The sequence below is a fragment of the Podarcis raffonei genome, chromosome 4, assembly GCF_027172205.1.
Source record: "Podarcis raffonei isolate rPodRaf1 chromosome 4, rPodRaf1.pri, whole genome shotgun sequence".
In the NCBI taxonomy this organism is placed as follows: Eukaryota; Metazoa; Chordata; class Lepidosauria; order Squamata; family Lacertidae; genus Podarcis; species Podarcis raffonei.
Window position 1 is genome coordinate 105,896,632 of NC_070605.1, and position 26,598 is coordinate 105,923,229.

Here is a 26,598-nt window from a genome sequence, read left to right on the forward strand (position 1 = left end):
ATGTACAAGGTTGTGGACAGGGAGATGAGAATCCCAGATTCAACTCCCCATTCAGCTATGAAGCTGTTTTGTGGCCCTTGGATGAGTCTCAGTATTTCTCCATTTATCCTACTTCACAAGGTTGTTGTGAGGTTAAATTCTAAATCTTCTTCAAGAAAGGCTGGCATAAAAATGTAAGAAAAAATTTACAGAAATCCCTTTAATTTTCCTACAAAATCCAGCAGATTTCTTGTTGAAGCAAGGCTTTTAAAAGCTACTATGAATTTCAGTGTAGATAAAATTTGATGGCAGCTAGGAAATGAAAAAAACCTTCCACACTCTTTCCCCAGCAAATGTAGTGAAGCTTTTAAAAATGTCCCTCATAATGCCAAAATATATTTTATCTGGCACAATTCTTCAACAGCTGTACAACCCAAGCTATAGAACAGTTTGGAAGTCTTATTCTGTGTTTTTCATATTAAAATAAATTAGCAGGTATATATGTTAGAAGAGATTTTTTTAGAGAGAAATATTTACACAGAATAGTGGTTCAATTATAAACCAAAGGGGGGGAATTTGGCATCTATCATTTGGAAAACAAGGTCATGAGGTCCTCCCTTGAATGAATGAGGAATAAATTACAATGCAGTTTTCTAAATATTCTACATGGAAACAAAATCTTATTGCATTCTTGACATGATCAAGAAAATGAAGCCAAGCGTGCATTTGCTGATGAATGTGGTACAACTCTGGCTGTGCTGGAGGCAAAAATCTAGTTCTAATTAATCACCAATTAATAGAAAGCTTAGAATGTGTTTCTGCTTAATTATAAATATAGCTTCTCATTAAGAAAGACTTAATTAATCAATTTTTAAAACATCCTCAGTGCTGTGAATCATTTTCCACACAACAAGCTGAAATGACTAATGGAGATGAGAAACCAAATTCAAAATATTTCAGCTGTGTTCCTCCTCACTGCTTGGAAGCGAAATGTACAACACACACACACACACACACACACACACACACACGGACACACAGCTGATATACTCAGTTTAACTGGCACTGATAGGAAATAATGGGCTTCTTTTGAAATAAACTTACTCTTAGCAAAAGGGAGCATAAACCAAATCATACACAGACTTTGGCGAAACAGAGATGCTTTTGTCTCTGTAAATATAACCCAGTTGAGAACAGTCACTGCTCTGCTGTACATCACTCTAGCAGTGTCACAGGCACCTGTCAGTAACTTCTTTGTAGCTTGTAAATGAAATGATTTACTAACTAGGGGCCAGATCGTGGGTGTACCAAGGATCTGCACAGCTTCCACTTATTTCAATGAGACAGGGGTTTTCAAACTGCGTTTCAGGGAACTCCTGGGATTGTTTGGAAACTTGTCAGGAGCTTCCTCATGAGATTAACCGTGATGGACAAATTTCTCTGAAAGACAACTTGCCCCCGAGACTAACCTTCCTCTGCCATGTTCTAAAGTGAGTTCTAAAGGGCCTGGAATGGTGCCTGGCAGGAGCTGTGTATCTCAGAACAGGATACAGCATCCTCCATAACAGGAGAAGCCAATGCAGTGCCCTCCAGATTTTGCAGGACTACAATTTCTATCATGCTGACTGGGGCTGATGGAACTGCAGTCCAGCGACATCTGGAGAACACCATGTTGCCCTCTGCAACATGCATGAATATCTGGCAGGTGCTCCGGGTTCTCAAGCAGGCAAATTAAAGAGTGTGTTGCAAGAGGTTGCAATTAAAAACAAACAAACACGGCAAAGGAACAGATTGAGGGCTCGAGTTAGAATCCACTGAAAAAATTAGAACCTGCATCGCACTAGCACTTGGTGGAGTGAGCCCTGTGTCGTGATTTGATCATTTAGTAGCACAGGCAACTCCTCATTTACACATTCTCTATTTGTGCACAACTGTGCACACAGATGTTGCCAGGATCCTGGAAGTTGAACCCGGAAATGGGGAACACCCTGGAGAGGAGTCCTGGCTCCTGAGGAGACCCTTCCCAGGGCCCGAAAAGGACATCCTCTTCAGTCTCCTCGAAGGGTCTCCTCGAAGGTTCTTCCCTGCCCAGCAGCTGAGCTGATCCAGGCAACTCCCCATTTTACGAGACTTTGCACATGGGGGTTCGGAACACAACCCCCGACTCTTGAGGTTGCCAACAATGTTTTATATTTGATAATGAAATCAATCTTGGAAACAAAAAAACATGAAGCCACCATTAGTTGGAGTTGGTTCTGATTTCAAATGTTTATCCTGCCAAATTATCATAGCAAGTGAAAAAGGAAAAGTATAACCATACTGTGGCCATATTTTTCCATGCAATAAATGCAGCTATCACATAATATCTTGGGTCCCATGAGCTTTCTAACCATGAGTCTGTTATCACAATTAAGCATTTGGGCAAGGAATATTCCACCGATGTGGTGGAGAAGGGCAGGTGTGATGATCAAACCATTGTTCTAACTGTGTAAATCCAACTTCACTCTTCGGGACAACACTAAGGAAAAACGGCAGCAGGCTATCCATTTCTAGAAGTCCTCAAGAACATAAAGTCAGGATCCAAAGAGCTGCTTTGTATACACCCGGTGAGTTTTTTGCTTTTTCTGTCTTTAAATATCAGGCCCATATGCCATATCACAAGATACTCCCGAAAAGTCCCAAGGCCTCTTTGCAGATGTGGAGCTAGTTAAAAGCCTCTCTGGATCCCAGGGGGAAAACACCCCTATTACTCGTTAATACATGGCTTGTTGGGGCTGAACAGGCATGATAACTGTCTGTTCCAGTTTCTAATTATTACATACTTATGTGTATATACACCAGTATATTTATATGTGTGTGGTATATGCATACAAACAGAGAGAGAACATGTTTGTGTGGCAAGTTGGCTGGAAGATTTAGTGCTGCATCTGATAGCATTATCAGTGGGCTTGCCTATCTACTGCCAGAACAGAAGTAATAGGTTTCTAATCATTGCTTAAGCTGCAGACGTAGCAAGCAGTGGCTGCTTCACTCACCTGGTTCAAGCGGCTGGCTTTTAGTCGAAGTCGCTTTCATCTTGAGGGCCTCTCTAACCGACATGTCACAACAGGAGCCTTTGTTGGTATCCTGGTCACTGTCTGCTTGGTCACTGTCCCCATGGCCACTGTCTCTCAAGCTGGCTCTCTCAGGGTCCTTGAATGTGGAGCTACTGATATTTCATGTATGGAAGGAAAGAGAACAAGAGAGAAAGGTTACAGATAGGTAGCCGTGTTGGTCTGCCATAGTCAAAACAAAATTTTTTTTTTCTTCCAGTAGCACCTTAAAGACCAACTAAGTTAGTTCTTGGTATGAGCTTTTGTGTGCATGCACACTTCTTCAGATAACAAAAAAAAAATAAAAAAATTTTTTGTTTTGAAGAGAGAAAGGGGGAGAGAATGTGTTAAACTTGTATTTATTTTTCCCCACCCCATTTGAATTGTTCTTTCTGGCAAAGGAATTTCTGAATAGGATGCAAATGGGGAAGCCGAGAAAGTTATTTAATAGGCCTTACCTTTGAACAAACTGCTGCCTGCTGCCCATGTAATTGGGCTCTGCGGGAAAATTGTCTGTCTGTGAAAGAGAAGGAAAAAAAACATATCTAGTTGTACACTGGACAAATCTCCTGCAGAGCAACAAGATTTCCTAGAGGAGGAATGATTAATAATTCAAAAATAATTTCCCCCACCCCTTAATGTTCAGATTTGTACATTTTAATTAAATTGCAAAATGCTGGTATATCATTATGCACTCAGAACAATTAAGTGATACTGGCCCACAAATTACCTGCTAAAACAAACAAGGAAGATTTACATAAGTGACATGGAAATATGGCTTGTAATTAACCAAATACTCGTCTTAAGCTTTGTATTAAGGCAAGTTCAGATCACCACATTTTGTTCACAAGTACTGTATTTACTGTTATGTATCACCTTTTGCAGATGCAGTAGAAGCTCTCTTGACAAACAGCAAAAAAAAAACAAAAAACCAGCTGGAATATTCATTTTGATTTATAAACAGATGTTGGAGAAGGTTCCAAGCTAGCTAGTTTTAAGCCCCCTGATATGATAGATTTCAGCCCCCTCCCCTGTCCAGTGAAGAACTATTCAGTCATGTAGCCCCACAACCTTACTTGATTGACTGCAATCTGAATGAAGCAGCACAGCTGAGCAACAATTGTACCACATGCTTAGAAAGGCTCTTCTCCAGTCCATGTTAGCAAGCGCACACAAAGGCTTCAGTCAACAGATGCAGCAGCAAGTTGCCCATCTGCTCCTGAATACAGGAATCCCCCCACTAAAACAAAACAAACTTATCAGTGGTAACAGATAGAATACTGGATGAAAGCAGGGAGAAGGACAATCTGCATATGAATCCCACAAGCACCAGGACTTTGGATATTTGATGCGGTTCACCCACAAGATGCTATTGTGCCCCCTATGAAGGGAGATCAAATGGTCTGGGCTGGAATAAATAAGGGTGGAGACAGATGTCACCAAACAGAGGAACTGATTGGAACTCCAGTTTTTGTTTCCAGGGCAGTGAATGTGTATTAAAACCACTTCCACCATACTTAAAGCATAGCCTCCAAGTGCCACTATTCAGCCATGGAAATTAATAAGCTATCCTGCTTTGTTCCTGTGCCAAAGGAAATCTTGGTTTAAGCTGGGGACATAGGCAAGACTGCCACTAGTTTGCAGACCTTTTAAGAGTATCTTGGCTCCCCAATTCCCCGCCTTGCTCTCCTCTACAAATATGAAATGCTCCTCCCTGTCCAGTTTGCTTTCCACAGTTGCCTGCCCAGCCAGTCTCCTGCTCACCAGTGCTTTTCCCCCAGGCTCTGCCTGCCTCCACCCTCTGCCCGATTCCATGGCCAGAAGGCTAGGAGAGATCCTTAATCCACACCGGTGGGATCTTCTCAGCTCGGCAGAAGAGCACTGGAGCGAAACAAGTGCCTCAGAGCCAATGGGCAAGCAACTGCACCTGCGTGGCTTTGCAAAGTTAGCTAGGGATTTTTCTCCCCCCCCCCGCCCCCAGTCCCATCCCAAGCATGTCTACTTAAAGCTGTTGCTGCTCCTGTGAATGTCTGGCAAGACCACTGCAAGACAACTGCACCTGCGTGGCTTTGCAAAGTTAGCTAGGGATTTTTCTCCTCCCCCCCCCGCCCCCAGTCCCATCCCAAGCATGTCTACTTAAAGCTGTTGCTGCTCCTGTGAATGTCTGGCAAGACCACTGCAAGACAACTGCACCTGCGTGGCTTTGCAAAGTTAGCTAGGGATTTTTCTCCTCCCCCCCCCCCCGCCCCCAGTCCCATCCCAAGCATGTCTACTTAAAGCTGTTGCTGCTCCTGTGAGTGTCTGGCAAGACCACTGCAAGACAACTGCACCTGCGTGGCTTTGCAAAGTTAGCTAGGGATTTTTCTCCTCCCCCCCCCCGCCCCCAGTCCCATCCCAAGCATGTCTACTTAAAGCTGTTGCTGCTCCTGTGAGTGTCTGGCAAGACCACTCCCCCCTGCAAGTCAATTCCATGAGGCCCAAGGGGTGGGGCCTGCACTCACACATACTCTGAGCAGCTCTCTGCAGCAAGTGGCGAAAATGGTTTTAAGTGATCTTAATCTGCTGTACCTCGAATGGTGATTTTTTATAACATAATATTATTTTATTATTTTCTTTCTGTTTTGGGTGGGACAAATGTTTTCTTCTTGCGAAGCAAGCCCATAGGGAAATTCGTTTTGCGAAGCACCTCCAAAACGGAAAACTCTTTCGTCTTGCGAGTTTTTCGTTTTGCGAGGCGTTCGTCTTGCGGGGCACCACTGTACTAAAATACACAGAGATAATTGGGCTTGGATACGGGTTTAGAAGGGAAGGATCTGCAACAAAACATTATAATGTGAACAGTTTCATTCAGGGGTTCAGTCAGCAATGCTTCTCCATTCCATTTCCCTCTCCCCCAAAACAAAACAGCAGTTTAGCATTCTGTATTGGGGGGGGCATTTCCTACTTTACAGAGGACCATTCTCTGAGTGAAGGGATATCTGGTCCCAATGTCGTTTAAAGATGCAGAACCATCAGAAGTGATCGGAGCCATCAAGCTGCTCATCCACAGCCCCGGGGCAGCCGACTCCACAGACACACAGATCCTCAGGTCACAATTCTCCTCATTACAGTGAGACATTTTGTATTTTTATTTAAACTATAGGCGTTTTTCTAAAGTTGCATTTTTACATAGAAATAGTCACGTGTAAATATTATGCAAATATGTCTCATCTTTTTTGGTGATGCATTTCCTCTATTTTGATGGTACATCCTAATTCTGTGTCCACTAAGCATGCGCAGTCCTCGCTGAGCTGGTCTTTGGGGCCTGCCAACTTTAGAGATTTTCCAGTAAATATTTGTGTACTTCTATGAACCTTGGAATATCCCTGTGCATGCAAATATTTACTGCTTGTTTCTCCGTGACCTTGTGGTAGCTACAGTCCTCTCTGCACTCAGCAGCTGAGTTCACTAGGAAGGAGTGATATGCTGCTTATGAGGGAATAGTGGATTTCTCATTCCTTTCATGGAAGCTGCATCTGGAAATGTGGCAATGTCACCTGGCAAGGTAAGCCTTGTTTCAGACATAGTTCATGCAACTAACAGATGAGGACTGTAAAAGTTTTCATGGATAATATCACTACAGACTGAAGGTGGGAGATCCAGTGAATACATATTTTAATTTTATAATGTGCTAGTAGAAAATAAATGTTATGGGGGAAAGTGCTCTAATGAAGGCTTCATTCTGGTATACTAATTTTGTTGGTGTAGGTTTGTTTTCTCCTGATAGAAAACAATAAACCATGTGATTCCCCACCTGAAGTCAAAAATAGAAGTGTTAAATTCCAGGAACAGTTTTATTTTACTACTTTTTGTGTGAGCAAAGCATCTCACCATGGTTTGTTTCATTATATGAACACATCCCAGTAGATTAACCATGATTGATTTGTTGCCAACAAACTATGATCATAAGTCATGATTTGTGAATGGCTTGCAAGTCTTGGCTTGTTCTGGCAAATGCTTTTTATTACACGTGAACCCGACACGGTTTGTTAACCATGGTTTACCCTCCTTCATCACAGACCTCTGCCAAGCGGAAGAGCAATGCGGCATGAGCAGTGTGAAAACAAAACCACCCCATGCCTAAGTGGCTCTTGCTCGCCCTTTGCCTAAGAAGAATTCAGGTCTAACTCACAAGACAGACAACTGCACTTTGCAGCTGCTGCTGCTGCTGCTGCTGCTGAGAAAATGAAATTTTAAAGCAACTGCAACCAAGTACAGTGGTACCTCGGGTTAAGTACTTAATTTGTTCCAGAGGTCTGTTCTTAACCTGAAACTGTTCTTAACCTGAAGCACCACTTTAGCTAATGGGGCCTCCTGCTGCTGCCACGCCGCTGGAACCAGATTTCTCTTCTCATCCTGAAGCAAAGTTCTTAACCCGAGGTACTATTTCTGGGTTAGCTGTATTTCTGTAACCTGAAGCGTATGTAACCCGAGGTACCACTGTATTCCTTACTAACATCTAAAATTAGTGGAACATGAAAGCAAGGAGTTAAACAAACTGTAAAAGGTAAATGTAAAGGATCCCTGGATGGTTAAGTCCAATCAAAAGCAAACTGTATATAGTGATTCTCCAATTTCCCTTATTAAATTGTAGCAAATTCTGTGATTTTAATATGTAGATATAGATATAGTTACACTGCAATTGCTGAAGAGAATAAAAACAAACATTCACATAGGTCAAACTGGCAAAAATTTAAGAAATTCAAACCCCTTGCAATACAGAAATACAGTTCTTGGAAGACAGGGTGGGGGGACTTAGTGAGCTTTCAAGCAACCGTCAGTACTGCCCATAAGAAAAGAGTGTTGTCTGCAATTTGCAACTCACAGCTACAGTGTAGTTAGCGCCTCCTACACAAAGACCATTCAAGAAACAAACCATAGTTTGTTGGATCATTTGCAAGGCAGTTTGTGGCTGTTTTGTAGTTTGTGAAACAAAGCATGGTTCACAACAGGCCAAATTAGGCCCACGAATCTGGCTTGTGTAGCCATTTTCTGTTGGCCATGCCCACCTGTAACTCACCTGACATGATCAGATCAGGCGCTCCCGAGAGATCCCCTGTTGATAGTAGGCATGAATCCACATGACAACATATGATGTCAGGTGAATGAGACGGGTGAACCCTATCAAAAGGGATCCATGGGGTGCTGCTCTCTTTTGGAAACCTCTACTTCAAGCTCTCATTTCTGAGTCTTACGCTTAGTATCTCTGGTCAGTTTCCCATGTGAACTGGAGGTCTGAATAATGTACTTTACTGAAAGTCGCCTTTCTGAATATGTCCAAAAGGAAACAGCAGTTACTGCTATTGTCAATAGCATTATTTCCTAGCACCCTTTTGTGTATTTAATAACTTCCTACACAAACTGCAACATTCTCCCTAAGTCTCAAATAACCACTGCAGGCTACTTATATTGGCAGCTTGTGTTCTTTTAACAAACAAGCAAAAATCGGAGGAAACAAGTCCAAGTATGATGGATGTGCTTGATTTCAAGTCTCAGCAAAACTCTGATTCCCTTTGATAAGTGCTTGCAAGCATGGGGGCTGAAGCAAACACAACCAACAAACAGGACTCTTAAAAAGAAAGGGAAAGTGATGTGGCGAGCTTTCTAGTCAGAAGATCAGGCAGCTAAGGGCCCAATCCAGCTACAGTTGTTCCATTTCACAGGGAATGTTAGATGCATGCCTAAATCTCTCCCACTCTTTAAAAGTGCTTAGTTTTTCATATTCTAAAGCTTTAGTGAAATAGTCACTGAGGGTCAACTTTAAATGGGAACTCTTGAGAACACTTGATTATTTTTGCAGCTACAGTAATTAGTTCTCATGTATTAACTGTAAAACAAGGTGACAAAGGAAACATCCTAACTTTTAAAATTACATTTTAAATTCTCCCATGCATCACTGGCGATACCCCTATATTACAAGTTCGAAGGAACCTATACTAGTGACAATGTGCAAGCTTATTTACATATTATCAAGCACATAAAATGTCCTAAAATTCATTAATAAGATGGTAGTCAGAAGAAATATAAATTATGAACAAGGATCCAGAGAACATTAAGCACTCTGCAGTGTCACTGATTTCAACAGAACTGCCATATCGAGCCATATTGAACTCCATGGGGGTCACTTCTGGATAGCTGTGTCTAGGCCTGCACTGTCCAGCATGTGTTTAACTCTCACTGAAATCAATAGGGCTTAGAAGTGTTTTAACACTGGATTGATCATGCCCTAGGTTTGGTGAGCGGGTAGGCGGGTATTTACAGTATCTGTGGAAACCAGCCAAATACTAGAACTGAACCACTCTTGTATAGTCTTCTGAGAGAGTATTTTGGGCAAAAAATTGTTTCACAGAATTCCAGCAAATGTACATAAACATCACTGGGTGGCCTTGCGACTGACAAGGCTCCTGCTGTGTTCTTCATCACCACGCCTCTATGCTGTGGAGCAGCGACGAGATCTGCAACATTGTCTAGGGCTATTACTGTATGCTCCGTGTGTCAGGACTGCAAGATGTGCAGGACTGAGTTTGATAGAACAGGAATGGGCTGTCCTATCCAGCATTCGGGACACTCTTTGTTCTGAATATTTAATGCACATGAATAAAATAGTGTACGACATGGGAACCAGCAGCTCTGAAAAGTCTTCAGGCTCCTGTACAGCCCTCACCCACTGTGATGTCACCCGTGTCAACTATTAAGACCCCAGGTTTGCCGAAGTCAAAACAAAGCAAAACAAAGCAAGTGAAAAGGAAACTCTGTGTGTGTGTGTGTGTGTGTGTGTGTGCGCGCGCGCGCGCATGCACGCATGCACACACTCAAAATCAGACAGAAGATGTTCAATGACCACAGGATGCTGAATCTGTTTTTTTGGAGGGGGGAGTGGCAAAATTGAAAACTGAGTGGATGAAACAGAGTATCCTCTAAAAAGGGCATTCCTGGTTAAATTGAGGTTGCCCTGATCCTACCTCTCTGTGAGCTTAAGGGCAATCCCCTGCTCCTTCTCCAAGCCAGAAATGTTTGCTTTTCTGTTTGTCCATCTACAACTGAGGCACTCTGAACACCTTAGGCGTATATGGGCCAAGCAATGTCAGCCTTTCTCCTAAACTTGGAGTTGGAGGACAGGGCATAGTCACACAACTGAGGGGACGATTCTCCCCTTTCTGCAGTGTCATGGTCGAATGGAAGACTGGAGCTTGTCATGTCAGGGGTCACTAAGCTGTCACCATGGCAAGTAAAAATATGGAACCCCGGCACTGACATCATTAACAACCCTTTGATGCAATCTGGGATAAACTGGGATTTCCTCAGGTCCAGCTATCACTCCCATCCCTCCCCCAAAAGTCTTTCCAAACTCTATGGGGATGGTAACCAGAATCTGCCACTTATTTATTTATCTCATAAAAGTTAGACACCACTTGATTGTAAAAAGGGAAAACCCCTTATTTCGCTTTAAGAAATGTCGGTGGCATCAAACGTAACAGCCTCTTCCCATAAAACTGATCACCAGGAGAGGAGAACGCTTTCTTCAGTCTCAGCCTGCCATGATACCCTTGGTGGCGAACGTCTATGTATTTATGCTACTTTCCTATCATTGTTATGCCTGCCATGGGGTGCGAAAGGTCCACTGTCGGCAACCAGCAAATCCCAGGGCAGAAGAGAAGCATTGGGCAAGACGACTGCAGTGAAAGTTGCCATCTTTACCCTTCTGGACCCTTATGGGCTACAACGTAGGAACCACAGGCATTCTGGAGAAATGAAGATGTGGCCGGTCACTTCTGCACGTGCCTCGCCCAGTGTGTCTCCTCAGAGCACAGGTTGCCCACTGCTGCCCCGTTGCCCATACCTGCTGCTGCCACCTCCTCCGACCTCCTGTGATCTCTCTTGGGCAGCATTGGTGTGGCATGCGGGTACCAGGGCAGTCATTGCTTGGGGAGTGGGGCCTCACGTCCCCACAGCTTATGACCTATCAAGTGAAATGCTGCCTACCCTCCAAACAGTGTGGCCTTTAACATGTGACCCCCTCCCCTGCTTCTGCAGTTCTGGACAGGGAGCGAAGACAGGAGATTTTAGGTGCTATGTGGCAGTTAAGCTGTCCCCCAAGGTGAGCAGAGCACCTTCTCTCTCCTCTTTGGGGGTCTGTTGGTCTGCACCAGAGCCAAGAATGAGTATGACTATGGCTGAACTGTTTCATAGGACAATGGTGTGCTTCAACCGTGCAGTGGGGGGCTCAACTCACACCTTGTCTTGTTCATGAGTATAAGCCAAGTGTCATTTCTCTTCTTGTTTTTTTAGAGACATGGGTACATTCGCATGAGTCAATCCCATCTCTAACAACCATCTGCAGCTAGAACACAGGATGATGAACGCAAGCTGAACAAAGATAAGACCTGTGAACTTCAAGGCTATTGAGATACGGAATCTGAATTTGGAGACAAGCGCTCAACAAGATCTAGAACTAGGAATCTGTAGGAGGAGTTATGAAATGAAACTGAAATGAGCCAAAGAAGCTGAAACGTTGGCAGGGCTGGAGGAGGAGGCTGCACTCTCACACGTCCTTGTACCAGGGCTGGAGGAGGAGGCTGCACTCTCACACGTCCTTGTACCAGGGCTGGAGGAGGAGGCTGCACTCTCACACGTCCTTGTACCAGGGCTGGAGGAGGAGGCTGCACTCTCACACGTCCTTGTACCAGGGCTGGAGGAGGAGGCTGCACCCTCACACGTCCTTGTACCAGGGCTGGAGGAGGAGGCTGCACTCTCACACGTCCTTGTACCAGGGCTGGAGGAGGCTGCACTCTCACACGTCCTTGTACCAGGGCTGGAGGAGGAGGCTGCACCCTCACACGTCCTTGTACCAGGGCTGGAGGAGGAGGCTGCACTCTCACACGTCCTTGTACCAGGGCTGGAGGAGGAGGCTGCACTCTCACACGTCCTTGTACCAGGGCTGGAGGAGGAGGCTGCACCCTCACACATCCTTGTACCAGGGCTGGAGGAGGAGGCTGCACTCTCACACGTCCTTGTACCAGGGCTGGAGGAGGAGGCTGCACTCTCACACGTCCTTGTACCAGGGCTGGAGGAGGAGGCTGCACTCTCACACGTCCTTGTACCAGGGCTGGAGGAGGAGGCTGCACTCTCACACGTCCTTGTACCAGGGCTGGAGGAGGAGGCTGCACTCTCACACGTCCTTGTACCAGGGCTGGAGGAGGAGGCTGCACTCTCACACATCCTTGTACCAGGGCTGGAGGAGGAGGCTGCACTCTCACACGTCCTTGTACCAGGGCTGGAGGAGGAGGCTGCACTCTCACACATCCTTGTACCACCCAGCATCACTAGTGCCACTGCGGGGGCACCTGCACTGCCGCTTGTGGGCACCACCTGTCATCACCCCCTTTCCCATGCACGTATGCCGTGGGGTGGGGGCTCCTGCATGGGAGTCTGAGACGCTGCTCAGCTCCAATGCACGACAGACGGGGGGGTATGAGCCCTGGGCAGGTGCCCAGGTTTGCACTGGGAGGGGGTGGCTTGGTGGTCCTGTGTAAAGGGCCCACTAAAACCTGACAGTGGGTCCTGAGTGGTAGAAGCTATACCCTTTGTATCAAAAGTTATTCTTTTCATATTCGTAAGTCTTCATACTTAATGTGCCCAATGGCAAGAGATACCTCCATGGTCTTGTTGAACAGGATTTTCCTTTGGAGGATGAGCTTTCTCATCAGGTTTTACCTTGGAGGATGTGCACTGGGCTTCCCAGGTGCTGAGCTTCCCAGGGCTGGCCCAAAACATTTTTCTACCCGGGGCAAATAATATTTTCCCCTCACCCAATTCCATGTACAGAAGCTAACGAGGTGTTCAAACATTTATTTAATTTTAACCTGTCATCATCTTAGGTATGCTTTTCATTCTTTTGAAAACATGGGTGCACTTTTTGTGCTCTGCTTTTAGGTTTAATCTCTGGCATCACTTGTTTAAGCACAGACTTCAAGGAGAAGTGGCCCAAAAGACTTACACCTGGGCATCAGAGCAGGCAAGACTGGGATACATTGATCCGTGGTCGGATTGGCATCAGCTCCCTCTTGTATCTCAATGTGGGAAGGCGCCACTGCTCGTCACTAGAACAAATTCTTTGCATGAAAAGCTCTGAGAGTCGACCAGCAGCAGAGAGCCTCCTGGGCAGATGTATGAGGTGGCAGCACTCTAGCCTGGATTGCAGCAGATATGCAGGAGCCAGTGTGTAACATGCAGCTGCCTTTAGCCCAAAGAAGTTGCGACAGAAGTACAGCTCTGACTTTGTGCCGCAGCCAGGTAAGACCTCAGGACCTGCTGCTCTTGCATGCCCACAGGCGCAATACCCATAAACATGAGCCCTTACTGAAGAAAGATGTGTTAGCAGTTAAATTAATGGGTGGATGTGTGCAAAGCCTTACAGAGAAATTTCACTGCTCTTATCAAGGCTCCTTTTGCTTTGCTCAAAATTCCTTACATGTTCCAAACTGAGTAGGAACCTTGAAATTTCACTTTTAGCCAAATCCAGAACATACAGGCATGAGATATACGAACTAATTATCTGCCTTGAGATAAATAAAGAATGCTGTTATATGAGAATATTGGAAAGTTTTAAAAGAAAGAGATGCTGTGTTATGAATAAGTCACTAAAGAATGCTGACACTCTATGCAAACAACATACCATCATCCTTGGAATAAAACCAAAATTAATAATATTCTTTATATCAGTCTCAAGTCTTCATTTAGAAAAGCCATTCAGCTCCCACCAAGGACCAGCTACACTGATTTACTCCCTTATTGCTTGTTGTTTCCAGCAACAAACAAACACACATGCACACACAAAAAACAATCTATGATTAGACATTTAGCATTAATATTTTTGAGCAAATGTGCATCACTGTGTAGGCAGATTTTAAAGTAATTAGATTTTCTGGACGTGTTTTCATTTAAGGTACACTGCAATGTGAACAAGCAGTTCTCTTTAAAATGCTTCAGCGGCTATGCATTTGGGGTGGGTGGGAATGGAAATTGTTGTCTTTTGACAGCAAAAATATACTTCAAAATATAATGTAATTTTGTAAAAATGATTTTAAGTAAGACCTTTCTATATTTTTCAGTAGAAGAAAAAACTGAAAATATTCATATTACTGTTAATAAAAATGAAGACAAAATAGTTAAAATAAAATAAATGAAGTAAAGAGTCCTCTTCATGCAATTAAAATAATGTGGGGGGGGGACCTGGGGGGGAGCAGGTGCACAGGCATCTTCCCACCCTCTTTGCGCCTGCTTGCTCTACCCTGACCTTCCTGCATTGAATGGGAAGGTCTGAGAGGGGCTTCTTGGTGCATTGAGCATTCCTTCTCACCAATGGGAACCCTGAGAATGCCTGTTCTCACTTGCAGAGATGCTTCTAGACACATCAGCCAAATGTTCCCAGAAGCTCCATTCAGGAAGGCTTGAGGTGGAGCAGCATATTTGGCCTCTGCAGGGACCCTGGGAGCAGGGGACAATGAAGACAGGCTGAAAGCGCTGGGGTCAGGGTAATGCATCTGCTTCTCTGACACACTTTACACTTGTTTTCTTCTATGTATGAACAGGTGTATTTTAGGAATGTAGGAATACTGTTTTTTGGAAATTCTACCAGGGAGTTCTGCGAAGCCCCATTCATTTCACTGGGCCTGGTCTAGGTTAACCTTCTGTGTGTGGTGCCTACAAGTGCCACTTACTGTTCTTATAGTAATATATTTAGCTGTTTCAGGGCCATTTTGGACATGCATGCAGATTATTTGATTTATCTACATGTAATTATTGTGTGCATAATTACTGGGGCAGCCAAATGTGTGAACTCTGAAAAGCATGGGGCTTGAGGTTAAAGTTCTTTTCATGGTATTACATCAGTGATGACCTATTCACAAAATCAAGCCACAATGTTAGTCATCCGTGATGAACATACTTGTTTGATTCAGGCTTGGGATTCTAACAGTTGCTTCATTCTGGGCACAGATCCAGTTTGTGGGCCTATTCAAATTCATTACTACCTTTGTCACAGTTATTAATCTAGTATGAAATAACCAGGTTGGTGTGCTGAGCATATGTTTCTAGGGATGAGTAAAAGAAACCCTAACTGAAATTTATCACAGGATCTGTTTGCTCCTTCGGGGGAGGAAGACAGTTAGGAGCTTAGTGGGTTGGACTGTGGCGCTAGTAAGGTTTGATCCCCATACAGGCCACGATGCGCCTTCACCTTTCTTTTTCAACCCTATCCTGCCCCTCAGTTTCAACAGAATTTAATAGAAATGCACAGGGACATGGCAATTTTGAAATTTTGAAAATGCAGCCAACGCACAATGACAACTCTGTCATTCTGTGTGCATGACACTGGTTGCTGGTTCGATACCTGAAACATGGAATTGTAGCTTCAGCTGCGTAGATTTCACATGCCTGTTCCAGGGATCAGACAAATCTTAGCTTTGCCACCTTTGCAGCTTAACGGTAGTGGATGCAACTCTAACTCACCGTAGCACAAGATATATCATATCCATATGGCCTAAGTACCGTATCTATTAGGGATGTGGCCTCTGACAGCTGCAATTTCCCACCATCTTGGAGCTTCAGTGAACATGGAAAACCCTTAACACAACATGTTAAACTACAGGTAAGGTTATTTGTTAATTGAATCAGTGCAAGGCGGCCATGAATTCCAGTATCACCAGAAACAGTGAAAAAGTATCTGGCATTTTGCATTGATTTTTACAAAAGGACTCTGAAAGTCATTTTAAGCCAAAAATAAATTAAATCAAACTGCAAGTTGCATTTAAAAAACATCACCTAGAAGGACAATTTAATGGCAATTTTAACCAGAGATACTACTGTGAAACGCTGTATTTAAAGCACTTGTTAATAGCCTGTAACTCAACAATTTGACACATTTTCTTCATACTGTGCTATGTATAGCAAAACAACAAAATGGTTGGGTGCCTACCTTCAACTGAGCAAACACAATTACTAATAAATCACAAACAACTAATAGGTGAGGGCCATAGAGCAGTTCCAGCAGGCCCAGAATCACAAACCTTTATCATCACACAAACCACTGTAAAAAGAAAAAAAGGAGAAGCTATGGTTGAGCAGTGACATATTTGGGGCAGAGATCTCTACCATTTCTGCATAAAACTATTCCAAATTCTGCAATTAGCATGCAGTATGCAAGCCTAAGCTGCCTGCAAAGGTTTACTCTGTGCGCAATCCATCCTTCCAAGGAACACTGCTCACAAAGTGGTCTGTTTTACTGTTTCAAACAGTTGAGAGAAAGAATTGGTTTTCTCAGCATAGGTTCCAGGGCCTCATCATGCTCTGCTTTCTCTTTGGGGTTTTTGTTTTTGCTTCACTGGAGAGGGTTGTTCTCCCTTCAACTAAATATAATCATTACTGTGCCCTGCAAGTGAACAGGACTCTATACATGCTGGATGTTAGAAGAGTGATGACGGTCCTTAATGTAAATTTAATGACATCTAGGACACCTTTCTGCAGTATTGCTTCAAACCAGCAAGTTGTGATCTGGTAATCTGACTCCTTTCTCAGCTGTCACAAAAACTTACCTTCCCAGTCTATCCTTCCCATCTCTCCTTTTCATTCTTGCCTATTTTTGACCTTATGTGCCAACATCTCATGGGGGGAAATTCCAGATATTCTGTAATTCTAGAGATGTCAAAAACTGTACAACAGAAACAGAATTACTGGAGGTATATTTTGTTCCTGATAGCTTTATACCACATGAGCTCCCTGATTTTCAAAATTCTTTGTTCTAACTTTAGTTATAAGTCTTCCCTTTAATTTCTGATGTTGTTTATTATAAACATGTTGATGAATTTGTGATACATCAGAAGGGAGATAATGTTTTATTTGGGCTACATGGTGCCCTTTACACAGTCTGCATGCTTTCACACTGGTGAAATGTAGAAATGATCACCTCCTTGCATGAACTATTCTGATCTTCATGCCTCTTGATACAAAACCTATGGCACAAATAGCCATCTTAATTTGCAAGGTTTGCAAATCCAGGAAATTTATAAATGAAGAATCAGATTGGGTCTTAGAGAGAAATCTTTGTCCTCATGACAGAGGTCATGCATGTGAAAGTAAATACTGCACAAGAACTGATGATAGTTTCTTCATATCCGGACCCTTCCCCCAGAAGCCAAAAGCTAGGAACAACATGCGAAAAAACATGTCAGAAGAATTTTGCTATTGAATCCATGCCCAGAAAGAATTGTCTTATTAGAGGAAGATTTATTCCAAAATCTAACAAAGACTTAAACATTAATCAGATTTATGAATGTGAGGCTGCTGGAATATTCATAGGTTTCCCCCCACCCCACTCCCAGAATTACAAGAACAAGTATCACATTTTCAAACCGCATGATTCAGTGCTGGCCTTACTGCATGTAGGTGTTCATACCTGAAATTGTAATAAAGCAAAATGTCTTTGCTGACTTTAACTGCTTTTTAATTAAACATTACTAGAAAAAAATGAAATGGAACATCTCTACCCTTTATGGAGCAGCTCTTTAATATCTCATTGAAGCATATTCCAGTTCTTCCCCGGAAATCTTAATTCCAAGTATTTCTCCTTCAGTGCCACAGTAATTTAACATTACTGTTAAATGGCTCTGCAAGACAAGAGAACTGCATTCTGCAAAATGTGGAAAGAAGAGTCGACGACTGTGGTTTTCACAGAAATGGTACATTTTGACTCAGAACAGGAAGAAAACCCTTTAATCAACATGACTTTGAGGATGTACTTTCCTTTAAGAACTGCATTCTATTTTACAAAATTGAAGTTTCAGCTCTAATAGATAAAAGCTTTACAAAGAAATCCATGTAAGGTCATAGTGTCTCTGAGGATATGCAGAGTGTCATCTTACCTGCCCCCCTTCTTTTAAAGAAATCTTTTTGAGGGAAGTATAAAACAAAACAAAAATTTAACATTAAAAAATATATTATGGCTTTACATCCTCTTATTTAACACAGCAATTTCAAATCTGATTTGTGTCAGGCGGGGGAAGGGGTGTGTGGTTTGGGTGGAAGTGCTTCTCCCCACCCCCAGCCCCTGCCAATCTCCACCCAAGGAGTGATGCCAGCGTGACTCTGCTGGCATGGAGTTCCCCCCTCTGTGGGTGGGCAGAAATGCTGCCCATGGAAAGCCCCACAGTTGGGCATTCTGGGATGCAGAGCCAGCTCGGGATCTGCTGGATTGAGATCCAGCCCCACTGCCATCAAATAGAACCACGTAATGATTCTGGGGTCATCTACTCGAATTCCCTGCAATGCAGGAATCTTTTGCCCAACGTGGGATCCCTCAGGTCTGATTCCCAAAATCTACTTGGAATGCCCAGCTGATCTCTGGGATACGTAAAGTGACAAATCAAAAAGGCTGAGCCCCAGCATGTACATTTTCGCTTACCAGTGAGTAGCGACAACAAGCAGCTAATCTAGTTTCAAGGAGAATGAGTTTTGTATTCTCCGGAATTCAATTATAATACTGCAGGGTTCAAACAACACCTTCATCCTGTCATGGATAACATGCCTTCCTTCCTTACCTACCTGAATACATGTCTCCTAATAGAAAAGCAAATTCCAGAGACAATCTCTTGAAGGGCCCTTGCTTCTTTTTTCAAACAACCAGTCTTTGATCCTCACTATGATTTTAGTGTTTTAAAAATGTGCCAACTGATTAATTGAGGAGAAGATGGATCTTATGGTATCTCAACGGGGCTTCTCAAGACAAACTACTCTTCTGAGAAGGTAGATGAGGTTCCCGTAAGAAGTGCCAACTATCACAGTATATAAATATTTCTAGTCAAGAGAGAACACAATAGCTTTTCCTTCAGCCATCACCCAGCCGAGTCAATAAATAAACGTAATGAAATTCATGGCACATTATTACATTACTCAGTACGGCTGCTATTCATTTTTTTAAAAGGAAAGAAAACGCTGAAGAGTTTTGAAATAATTCACAACATGTCAAACGCTTACGAGTGCCGCAGCTGAGATGGATGTTTTAAAAAGGATTTGTGAAGACTAAGTGACAAAGCTCGGCTTCACTTACATCAAAGTTAAGATAGAAGTACGGGAAACCGTAACAAAATCTATTTCGCTCTAAACCACCCGTATTGTTGTATGAAATATATTCACATCATTCACCACAGGTATGTATTATTTACTGAAGTAGCACTGCCAATAATAACCACATTGGACCGGGTTGCGGGGGGGGGGGAGAGAAGAAAGAACCAAAGCAAAACGTTAGACTGTGCTTCCCTGTCAATTAAGCCACAGATAGATTTTGTCATTCTAGTTTCCGCATGTCAGTTTAATATACTGGATCATATTAAGAGTGCTGGGCTTGTCAATAAGACAGATCAGCATCCTATTAATGGAGCTACCTTGCTAATATAATTGGCTTCTCATGTATTGAACTATCCAGTATTTTTTTGGGGGGGGGAGTGTGAAATAGGATTAAAAGGTTACAGTGGGTGCATCTATTGTGATGTTATATAAATACTATAGGAATGTGATCCTACGGATGGAAAGAACAGCTGCCTAATCACGTTCCCCCTGTTACACGAGCTTCAAAACAAGAGAACAGTACAGCAGAACAGATAAATCTCACCAGGCTACACTTTTACAAGATATCCTGCCTGTGTCACACATGTAAGAGAAGTAAGTGTGTGTAAGGGAGAGAGGCGTAATTCTACTCCTGTGTGAAGTAAGTCATGGGCAGAGAAAATGACAAAGAATCAGAATGAAGGGCTACACAGGAATGAATATGCAAAGGGCACCATAAGTTCAGCATCTATTTTATTTCTGCATCATGTGGTTCCAGAAAATAAGTAGGAAGGGTAGTGGCTCAGACATTTAAGTAATACTAAGAAGTTCAGAAACTCTTTTGTTTAACAGAGACCCTGATGAAGTTGAACGTTAGGTATTCTGTAAACCAGCTGGCAGAATATGCAAGAAACCTTTAAACCATCAATACTAAAAGAAGACAAAATACCATAATTTGCATTTTTAAAGGTGTTGGTTGGTGCTGTAACCAAGCTATCTAGGTCATATATATATATTTTTAATGAAATGACATACTCTAACAAGACAATCATGTTGTTGTTGTTCTTGCTGTTGTTGTTTAGTCGTTTAGTCGTGTCTGACTCTTCGTGGCCCCATGGACCAGAGCACACGAGGCACTCCTGTCTTCCACTGCCTCCCGCAGTTTGGTCAAACTCATGTTCGTAGCTTCAAGAACACTGTCCAACCGTCTCGTTCTCTGTCGTCCCCTTCTCCTTGTGCCCTCAATCTTTCCCAACCAGGGTCTTTTCCAGGGAGTCTTTTCTTCTCATGAGGTGGCCAAAATATTGGAGCCCCAGCTTCAGGATCTGTCCTTCCAGTGAGCACTCAAGGCTGATTTCCTTCAGAATGGAACAGTTTGATCTTCTTGCGGTCCATGGGACTCTCAAGAGTCTCCTCCAGCACCATAATTCAAAAGCATCAATTCTTTGGCAATCAGCCTTCTTTATGGTCCAGCTCTCACTTCCAAACATCACTACTGGGAAAACCATAGCTTTAACTATACGGACCTTTGTCGGCAAGGTGATGTCTCTGCTTTTTCAGATGCTGGCTAGGTTTGTCATTGCTTTTCTCCCAAGAAGCAGGTGTCTTTTAATTTCATGACTACTGTCACCATCTGCAGTGATCATGGAACCCAAGAAAGTAAAATCTCTCACTGCCTCCATTTCTTCCCCTCCTATTTGCCAGGAGGTGATGGGACCAGTGGCCATGATCTTCATTTTTTTGATGTTGAGCTTCAGACCATATTTTGTGCTCTCCTCTTTCACCCTCATTAAAAGGTTCTTTAATTCCTCCTCACTTTCTGCCATCAAGGTTGTGTCATCTGCATACCTGAGGTTGTTGATATTTCTTCCGGCAAACTTAATTCCAGCTTGGGATTCATCCAGTCCAGCCTTTCACATGATGAATTCTGCATATAAGTTAAATTATATTCCTATTTTAACCTCAAACTCAGCAACCAAAGTCCTCTTCTACCAAGTCAACCTGCAGAATGTGTGACCAACCAAACTCAACACAGCCCTCTCCCTATGTATGCAGACCCAGAAGGATAAATCCCTTGTTCCTACTGGCTGCTTGCGTGTGAGGCACCTGGCAGGCTACAACACTTGACTTGTGAGCTCTATTCAGCTTGGGTCCTAAGTTCAGCAGGCTTGGGGCAGAAATACACATTACAAAGTTAAACATTCCTGCAAAGTATTTCCAGGTAAGCAAGGGAATGCAATGGAGGACATAAGAGGGAAGTTCTTAATACTTTTCCTGCCCATCCATTCTCCCGTAGGAACCTCCCCCACCTAGCTTGCTTTCGAAGTTTCACCACCCAGTGAGCTCCAAAACTGAAAGTCAGTTCATCAGCTGGGGAGAAGATGTCTCTGGGGCAGGGGATCTGCAAGGCAGAACTGGTTGGCATTAACAGAAGCTCCCCTTCCTACATGTTGCCGAGAAGTTCCATTCAGCTGCAGATCTGCATGTGTGCCAGGAATATTTAACTGCTTTGGCTCTTCTTTGTGCAATGTGCACTGAGCCACATTATCCAGAGTTAGCTCTGTTCTTTTAATATCCACCTCTGTTGCTTCTTCATCAGCTCTATATCATTTTCATGGATCTTTCCTTTGAGGTTTGACACTCCTGTTGCTCCCTGAGGGCGTGCCATTCACACCATTTTCATTCTAGGGGAAATACATTGGCGGTAATTCTATACTCCCTTTTGCTGTTTCCGCTGAAACAACAGAAAGGTTACCAAAAGAGCAGGAAGGGCAGAAACACACATGGATCTGCTTAAAAGTTTCATTTTCCATAACCATATATAGACAAACTGGAAATCTAGGAGGATGTTTTACTGAAGCACAAACTATATAGATGCTAGTATTGTGTAGCATTTACATAGAAACTTAGAATGTTCAAAGTGCTTCATATATATTATCTTCATCATTTGGTCCTGCAGATGTTTTGGACTCCAGATTCTATCAACCCAGCCAGCATGGCCAATGGTCAGAGATCATGTATTGGAGTCCCAACAATATTCACAACCACCCAACCTATGGCTGCCTAGTGAGTTCAAGGTAAAGGCAAATTTCAAACTGGAGACATCACGATTCACAACTAAGGGTTGTATCCAGTGCTGCACAAACAGGGTTTCATTTGTGTAACAGGATTTCTCCTTCCTCTCCCCCACTGAAAAAAAAGATCTACCGCAGAGGATGCTCTAGAGCAGATTTTGAGGGTGTGTGGAAGTAGGCTGTAGTAGAGAGGAGGGGGTAGTTTCACTGCACAAGCAGAAGTCTCGTGTGCAAGCAAAAGAGTTGCATTGGATGCGATCTAATGTCACTTGCCATGCTACACTAGCTATCTTGAGTTTCTTGCAGCTTTTTCCAGACAAAGCAATCACTGCAACGTTGTCTTCTGCTGCAAGAAGCGACCAGGCATTGCTGCAGGGACAGGCAGGCATGTGGTGTTCAGAAAGGGCTGAAAGCGGCCCTCTGTGGGTGACTGTAGTAGCTGTCAGAAACAATAGCTGCTACAGAACAGTTATAAGGACCCTTCTGGCTATATTGAGGCTTGTTTATGGCTCCTGTATGAACTAGCCCACCGTAAAGAAGGTTCCCTGAAGGAAAATAAAAGAAACCTCTAGTCCTTCTACAACATCAGTACAAGTAAATTGTGAAGATTACTTTCACACATGGATGCTACTCGTGGCTCATTTGTATGTAAATAAAGCAATATCTAGCAAACTCCAAAAGTTTATTTCTATATTTACTTATTGAAACCTGTGTACTTATTTACATCCCCCTGTCCCACTAGGATAGATCCAAGCATTGCACAAAAGGGATCAATAATTTAAAGTTAAAATGTAACTAACATTTATCATTTTTCAATGTGTTTAAACCATTTTATTGCTACTGGTTTTGCTTTTCAAAATTGTACTGTAGTGAGCTTGATTTGGTTATGATTTAACCATATCAATTAAGCACTCTCACAGAGCCTGGAAGGTCCAGCAACACCGCGTGGCACCTCTAGGCAGCTGCCCATGGCCCCAGTCCTCAGAAGCTCCCACCACCAACCCTGCCCCCAAATGCCAGCAAGCTGCACTCAGTCGTACTCCCAGGGCTTGGGGTCATTCGTTTTCCTTTGCTCAGCACTGGAGCTCCAGCAGCTGTGACTGATGGACACATTTCAAATCACCCGCCACGCCACAGGGGCTCCGGTGTAGCTTTGCTCTGGGATTGTGCTATATTGGTATCCCAGAAGCCACGTGGAGCTATTAAAACGGCAGGCACCAGCAGCAGTGCATTTTTGCGTGCTGCTGGCCCACCGCCCACTGTCACGGTAAAGGGGGGGGGGAGGCAAGGGGAAAGGTGCCTCCCACAGCAAAAGGGGGCCAACCCAGGTTGCGCCAAATCTAAAGCCTTCTCATTGTTACTTTTTCTTATCCAGACATAGTTCATTTAAAAAATGAAAAGACAAGAAGCTAGCACACAAAAATTGCTGCAAGAAGTGGGAAAACAAGAAGATTGCCTCTTCCTTTCCATGAACTGTGAAATCGGAAATGGTAATATTCTGTTTTATGGAAGGAGTTGTGAACTCACATGAATTAGTTCATTCCTTCAAATTTATGCTACTCATTTAGACCACTTGCATGTGCAGTTTTGTGCAATGAAGCCTGTTTTTATTTTCTAGAGCTGGAGTCAAAGTAATATTTCCTCTAGAGACGCAGGTGGAGCTGTGGTCTAAACCACTGAGCCTCTTGGGTTTGCCAATCTGAAGATCGGCAGTACAAATCCCCGTGACGGAGTGAGCTCCCGTTGCTCTGTCCCAGCTCCTGCCAACCTAGCAGTTTGAAAGCACACCAGTGCAAGCAGATAAATAGGTGGAAAGGTAAACAGCGTTTCCATGCACTCTGGCTTCTGTCACAGTGTCCTGTTGTGCCAAAAGTGGTTTAGTCCTGCTGGCCACATGACCCGGAAAGCTGTCTGTGGACAAACGCCAGCTCCCTTGGCCTGAAAAGTGAGATGAGCACCACACCCCATAGTCAAGTTTGGCTGGACTTAACCATCCAGGGGTCCTTTACCTTTTTTTTAACCTAAACCTTTCCTCTGCTGATCACCAGAAACAGAAGGCAATTCTTGTTCACACATTGACAACAGGTTGAGTATATTTCCCTTTTCTGATCTGTTATTCTTCTCTGGTTTTGCTATGCCCCACAATCTTCCAGTTTAACTTGGATAACTTCTTAAAATTGATTTCAGAATTGGTGCACATGAAACATGCCATAATTTTAAGATTTTCAGTTGTTGTTTTATAAGTTACTAATGCATATTGTTCAAAGCAAAGAAATTTGCATATGATTATCCAAGTGCATCAAGATACAGATTGGATGGTGACTTAATCTAGACTCTTGGAAAGATGAGGCAAACTGAAAAACTGCAGCAAACTGTGTATAAATATTGTGGGGTTGTCTGAAAATCATAAAAGGAAGAATGATGGATTCCTAATGAAATTAATCCATTCTGGTAACTTGTAAGCCAGTATTCTGCCGATAAAACCAAATGGGGAGAACATCATTAAGCATACCTAATATACATTTCTTCCTCTCCCGCTAGAATATAATCATGGGGTTATGGTCTTCTGAAAAGGAATCATGCCCGTTTCCTCCTTTCCTCTCCAATAACAACAAAGAAACAAGAAACTGGAAAAAGCATAAGAATGGAACCAAAGGATGATTTATTGTTGTATAATTTTATTGTACATCACCTTGTGTGTAATAGTAAAAGGGTGATTCATTAATATTACCCCCAAAATGCTATGCTTGGCACACAGTTATTAGGGAGCTCTTTGTTTTTCTTGTTCCATTAATGACCACGGCACTTCACAGATTAATGCAAAGTGCTAGGGTAGGGTAGCAGTTAGAATACTGGACTACTTCAAAGAATCCACAGGAGGAGAATCCCAAGAATGCTGACAGTAGAACAAAATGCTAATAGAACTCTGCCTTCAAATCAAAGAATTCAATCTCAAAAGATAGCATATCAAAAATAAGGCTAGATGTGTTCTCACCATTTTCTGGATTGGAGAGAAGCTCTGAGTTGCAATATAATAATAATAATAATAATAATAATAATAATAATAATAATAATACCCCACCCTTCCCTGAAAGGACCGGGCTCCGGGTGGCTAACATGAAAGTATGATACATTAAAACGTAAATCAAAAAATAATAATAATAAATACAAATACAAAATCAGAGAGGCAAGATTTGGAATTTTTACTAATTTTGAATGCTACTTACAGTTATAATTCAAAACCCTTTATCTGCCAAGTTATTAGTACTATATAAGTTTACATTTTTGTGCTTTCACTAATTACCGCTGTTGTGAACAGTTACTCTAATTTTGAATAGCTGTGACTGATTTGTCATAGACAACACTCTTCACAGTTCATTGCCATTAACCCTCAGTATTACCTTTTAGCTCTGCTGAATCCCTTGAATTGGAATATATATATAAAATAAGGAGAATTGACTAGATATTTCCTCCAGTTGTAATGTTGGGGTTTTGCCTTCTCTGCTTCCATGAGGACAGAGTTAAGTTGACCAACATGACCAAGGGTCTTGAAACCAAGCCTTATGGTTGAGGCAGTTGTGCATGTTTTACCTGGAAAAGAGGAGGCTGAGAGGAGATAGGATAGCTATCTCCAAATATCTCAAGGGCTGTCACACAGATCAAGCTTGTTTTCTCCTGCTCTGGTGGGGAGGACCTGGACCAATGGATTCAAGTTACAAGAAAGGAGATTCTATCAGGAAGAACTTTCTTCTGGTAAGAGCTGTTCAACAGCAGAATGGACTCCCTCAGCAGGTGGAAGACTCTCCTTCATTGAAGGTTTTTAAGCAGAGGTTGGATGGTCATCTGTCTTGGGTGCTTTAGTGGAGATTCTTGCATTGCAGGGGGTTGGACTAGATGATCATCAGGGTGCCTTCCATCTCTATAATTTTATGATTCATTCATTTATTGCATTTATATCCATTTTCTTTCTCCAAGATGTTCATGGTGACTTTCTCTCCCGCTGTCAGGCATAGAGAGTCCTCCCCTCCCTTAGTTGACTTCGCAGACAAGAATTAATGAGAAGTTTGTATTTTATGGTCTTTTTTATTCAGTTATCGGGATGCAAGCAAAAACCCACCTCTCCCCTCAAGGAGAACAGTTGGCTCCTCCTCCTCTATGCATTCCTTGTTCTCTAATACGGACGGACCTCCTAGTTCTTGGGGAGGGAGGGTCCCCCCCACTCTCTAATGGTGTCTCTGCTGGCTGTTCCCTCCCTTTGTTTCTCTTTCCATTATCTTGTAACTAGGTAACTCCTGTCTAAGCTGTTCAGTGTCTCT

The 26,598-nt window shown here is 43.0% G+C and overlaps 1 protein-coding gene across 11 annotated transcripts in view; it reads right to left on the minus strand.

Annotated features, from left to right (window-relative positions):
• Nucleotides 1-26,598, minus strand: part of PCDH17 (protocadherin 17) — a 134,499-nt gene that overhangs the window by 84,358 nt on the left and 23,543 nt on the right. For 10 of the 11 annotated variants that reach the window (XR_008330013.1, XM_053384719.1, XM_053384720.1 and 7 more), the window contains exons 2-3: nucleotides 3,530-3,588; nucleotides 3,015-3,187 (exon numbers count right to left, since the gene is read on the minus strand). Coding sequence is in view for 10 of the 11 variants with exons in the window: in XM_053384719.1 (XP_053240694.1) it covers nucleotides 3,015-3,187; nucleotides 3,530-3,588 (232 nt within the window). In the remaining variant the exon portion in view is untranslated. The remainder of the gene's footprint in view (nucleotides 1-3,014; nucleotides 3,188-3,529; nucleotides 3,589-26,598) is intronic. The other variant, XM_053384716.1, reaches the window with a different exon arrangement.